Raw genomic sequence first — 4,536 nt, forward strand, 5'->3', positions numbered from 1 at the left:
GCATTGAAACTTGGTGGCTGAAAAGAGAGTTAACATATAAAGCTAAACAAGTTATTGAATAATCATGAGCCTAGAGGCTGGAGTAGTGCAGATGAAGAGTTGGGGGAGGGGGGTCTCCATTTTATAGATAGGTAGTAGGCATATTTTAGTTATATTTCAAAGGGCCTGTGGCTATACTAGTTTTTTTTTTCCCTGAGCCTGAAATTTGATATGCAGGTGGGCCTAGTTACAAATATACAAATATTGTTGACTGTAAACCCCATCAATTGATGTGATTTTGGGCCCATATTCAGCTTAGGAGCCTATGTGACCTCTGTTTCCCTGTAGCTCTGAGCTCACATTCTATGGTCATGAGTAAGAACATTCCAAGCTTCCCCAATTTCAGACCCATCTTCCTCAGGTGTAGCATAAAGTATATTTTCCAGCCTCCCTTCTGAGGATGGAACATTTTCTACCATTGCTGATACAAGTTGAGGGCAAGGTCTTATGGGGACACACAGAGGGGTGGGTCTGTTGTGTTGTTCCTGATAGAGATGACCAGTAATAATGGAGAGAGATTTATTTGAGGTCTAGGCCCATCATGTCTGTTTGGGAATCTCAGGAGTCCCCGAATAGGGCCCCAGCTGATGGGGTGGCCTGATAGTAAAGAGTCATCATTAAAGTATGCCAGTCTCTTGCCGTTATTCAGCTTAATTAAGTATAATTGGAAATAGGTGAGGAGGGTATCTAAGTCTAAGTAGTCTGATATATTCTTAGGAAAATAGGGCTGAATGACATGAAGGGATAATGGGATGGTATTAATGGCATCATCTACTTAGAGATCTCTCAGCATCTCTGAAAATCCTGTGGAATACTGCTCACACTTCCCACCCTACCCTGGGGCAGGTCACACCCTGCTGAGTGGATTACTTTAACACACACCTTGTGGTTTTTAAAGGCCTGCTTACATTGGAGACTTACCACTTGACTCAATTGAGACACTGCTGCAGGATTTCTACATCAGAAGGCCTGAAGTGAAGCTGAGAGCTGTTCTGACCTGCCAGCCCCAGGTAATCAAGGACATGTGCTTTGTGGAGGGTGGCAGGGTGTGAGCTTGGGTGAACCTTGGCTTCTTGAGATTGCTGCTGCCCCCTCCTGGGGAGAGGGAATATAATATCCTAAGGGAGTCTAATTTTTCTTGGATTTGCTGAGAAAAATACATATAAATGAATAAATACTAGAGCACAGATTCAGCTCAAGCTGGGCTGTGTTTGTCTCACTGTGTCTGAAACTCTAGGGAGGAGCACTGATCAGGGGCAGTTTCACTTGTGGTAGAATGGTATTGTGGTATCACTCTTTTTTCTGTTATTCTAGCTAAACAGAAAATAATGTAACAGAAATCCTTAAATTTAGTGGGAATAAGCAAAAAAAAATGCCTTGCAGATATATACACAGAGAGAGAGAGAGATAGGGAGAGAGAGGGAGAAGAGATGGTGATGAGATAAGGGTAGGGGAGGCACGAGCTAGCACAGCAATTGAGAAGCAAATGTTCAGGCCTGAGCCTCATAGTGACCTACTTCAGTCCTCTGAACCACCATAAATCTGAGCTTTGCGACTTCAGTAGGGGGGGAAAAAGGTGAAAAAGAAGTTTTAGAGGTAGGACCTTAAGTCCACTGATGATTGACTGAAGTTTGTCCTAATTTACACTCATTCTTCCAAACTGTAGGTCCCCACCGTAGACTGTTGTAGAGGGTTAGTGAAGGTGGTGACTAAGATTTGCAATGTGATCAATTTCCTAGAGTTGTAGATCTGAAGTTATCATGTGTGAACCTTCAAAGGGTCTCAGTGAGGGGCAGTGTTGTACACGTAGAAATGACTGGATGAAAGGATTAGCTTGTAGGTGCCTGGTCTCTCTGATGCCTGCAGCATCCTGTATAGATTCAGAGAAAGGCTGGCAGTCAGCTGGGTGATAATCATCCAAGACAGAAGAGACCAGCATTAAAGGGGCCGAGTCAAGGGCCTGAGCACAGCCCAAGTGGGAGGAAAGTGAATATAGTTAGTGTGGATGCCGGGGGGCCCTTCAATTACACTGTCTTCACTTTCCATTCTCTCTTCCTCTGCATTTCCTTTGCTCTGTCTCCTAACTGCTTTTTTATAAAAAGCAATAAGAATATTTGGTGCAGGAACTAAAAATGCTCATGGACCCAGATTATAATATTATTTGTCAAGTTAAAAATTTACTCTGAAAATGCCAATTGGAAAATATTTTAAGTCCAAAGGCTAGTAGAGAAAGTAAATCCATTACATGATATTCTCACTTCCTCCACATGTAGATTTTTGTAATAGCTTCTGATCACATATGAGTGGATATGTAAGAACTGCACAGTGATGACTTATGGCTAGAGGTTACTTTAATACAGACAGATCATAATCACTTTTAGGCCCATCTTTGATAGGAGGTTCTTCCTATCCTATTTGCTCGATCGTGTTTGACTTAATAAATACATTAGTAAAAAAATATATATAATTCTTTGTGAGATAAATAAATGTCCTTCATTACTCTGACAGGAACTATGTTTCCCCTGTAATTTTATGTTGAAACAGATATCTGGAAGGTTGATCCCCAAGGAATCACTGCCTGACATTAATTTCCATTCTGTTTTCAGATTATAGTCATTTCCTGACTGGAAGGAACCCAGAATCATTGACCAGTGGCTCTTAGACATTTTGTGAGTAGCATCCAAAAATTCTGGAACACTAGGACGACTCAAGCTCTAAGTAAAGAGTCAGTATAAAGGGTAGCTTCCAGTTCTCCCAGCATCTGGAGGAAACAAACAGGATAGTCTGACAGCTGTGCCTCTGAGAGACTTCTCCCTGCACAATGGACTTAGCAGCTTTCCAGGCAAAAATCCAAGCAGAGATCAGCTGCCCTGTCTGTCTGGGATACCTGACAGACCCTGTCACCCTGGACTGTGGGCACAACTTTTGTGAAGCCTGCATTCAGCAGCACTGGGAAGGGCTCCAGGATGTCTCTACCTGTCCACTGTGCCTCCATACCTGCCCTGACAGGCATTTAAAGAGGAACAATATGCTATGTCAAATCATTGATATTGTCAGGCGCCTTCCCCCTAGGAAGTATAAGAGGAAAAGGGAGGAAGAGATGATCCTGTGTGAGAAACACAACCAAGAGCTGGTCCTGTTCTGTGAGGAGGACCTGAATCTGCTGTGTGACCAGTGTAGCATCTCTGAGCACCAGCATCACACCCTGAAGCCTGCTGGACATGCTGCTGCTCCTGAGAGGAAGAAGCTCCAAAGCTCCACAGACCTTCTGAAGAAACAGGTTGATGATGCAAAGATGGGGCACCAAGCACTACTTGCAAAATCCGTTGATGTGAGGACAGACCTGGAGAACTGGAGGAGAGCCTTACAGCTGGAAGTTGAAGCATCAGCAGAAAGGAAAACACTGACAATTTCTCCCACTCTGTCCATGCAACAGAAGGCTTTGGAAAGAAAACTGAGGGAAAACAAAAGTCAACTTTCAGAGCATTTGTCCACACTGCGAAATCTGCTCCATCAAGCAACAGAGCAGAGTTCGCAGTCAGAGCAGGATTTTCTAAAAAACTTTGGGGGCACTCACACCAACAATGAACACCTGCGACCCCCAGCAGTCTCTTCACAGGCAGCAGGGAAAGTGAGTTGCTCTATTCCTCCAAATTACTTTGGCCTGAGCAAAATATTCAATACATTTCAGGTGGATTTGAATCTAGATCTTGAAACTGCCTACCCAACTCTCATCATCTCCTCAGACAGAAAGAGCGTGGCTTTTGGGAGAATTCCTCCCTTCTGCCTAGCAGGCCCCTTGACATTTACTTCTCACCCAGCTGTGCTCAGTTGTGAGGGCTTTGATTCAGGCAAGCATTTCTGGAGGGTAGAAATCAGAGGCAAAGACAGATGGGCCCTAGGTGTGTGTAAGGAGTCCTTCTCCAGAAATGTTCTGTCTGACCTCTTTACAGGTAATAGCTGCTGGCGATTTTTTCAGCCCATCACAACTTGCTGTTTTTGTTCCCCAGATGTTTTTCTGCACATTGGTGTTTTTCTGGACTGTGAGTTAAGACAGTTGTCGTTTTTCAATTTAGACAGCAAGTCATGTTTGTATAGATTCACAAATCTACTCCCAGAAAAGCTGATGCCATATTTCTCTACTATATGTTTGTCATGTCCGTTGACATTAAGTATCCTCACTGGTGACTACTGTGTGTCTTAGAAGATGGTGATGCTTGTGGCTGTGATTTCTTACTTTCTTCCTGAAATGTTAATAAATTGTTGATAACAAGTCTGGTTCTGTGTCTTACTTTTGAGTATTTTTAGGGATTGTGCTTTTCTCTACCCTTTTAATCCAAAGGATTACAAAATATCATTATAGTACTCTGGGAAGGGCACAGTGGTAAATTGCAAGGCTACTGAGAGTGTAGTTGTCATTTCAATACCGAGTAACTCACATAAAAAGCACAGCTCTGAATCTCTGTGATAAACAATTTTATTTTATGTATTTGTTAT

General features: G+C 42.9%; 1 protein-coding gene across 1 annotated transcript; it reads left to right on the plus strand.

Moving 5' to 3' along the window:
* Positions 1-2,860: 2,860 nt before the first annotated feature.
* LOC132534672 (tripartite motif-containing protein 60-like) lies at positions 2,861-4,243 on the plus strand. Its single transcript, XM_060179138.1, has 2 exons — positions 2,861-3,890; positions 4,050-4,243. The coding sequence occupies exons 1-2, from the start codon at positions 2,861-2,863 to the stop codon at positions 4,241-4,243; spliced, it is 1,224 nt and encodes a 407-aa protein (XP_060035121.1).
* The last annotated feature ends 293 nt before the right edge of the window (positions 4,244-4,536 follow it).

The sequence above is a fragment of the Erinaceus europaeus genome, chromosome 19 (genome assembly GCF_950295315.1).
Source record: "Erinaceus europaeus chromosome 19, mEriEur2.1, whole genome shotgun sequence".
Classification (NCBI taxonomy): domain Eukaryota; kingdom Metazoa; phylum Chordata; class Mammalia; order Eulipotyphla; family Erinaceidae; genus Erinaceus; species Erinaceus europaeus.

Coding starts and splice junctions, on each gene's coding strand:
- LOC132534672 (XM_060179138.1), top strand. CDS start 2,861: ATGGACTTAGCAGCTTTCCAGGCAAAAATCCAAGCAGAGATCAGCTGC. Junction 3,891..4,049: donor TTGTGAGGGCTTTGATTCAG/GCAAGCATTTCT, acceptor TTTGTTCCCCAG/ATGTTTTTCTGCACATTGGT.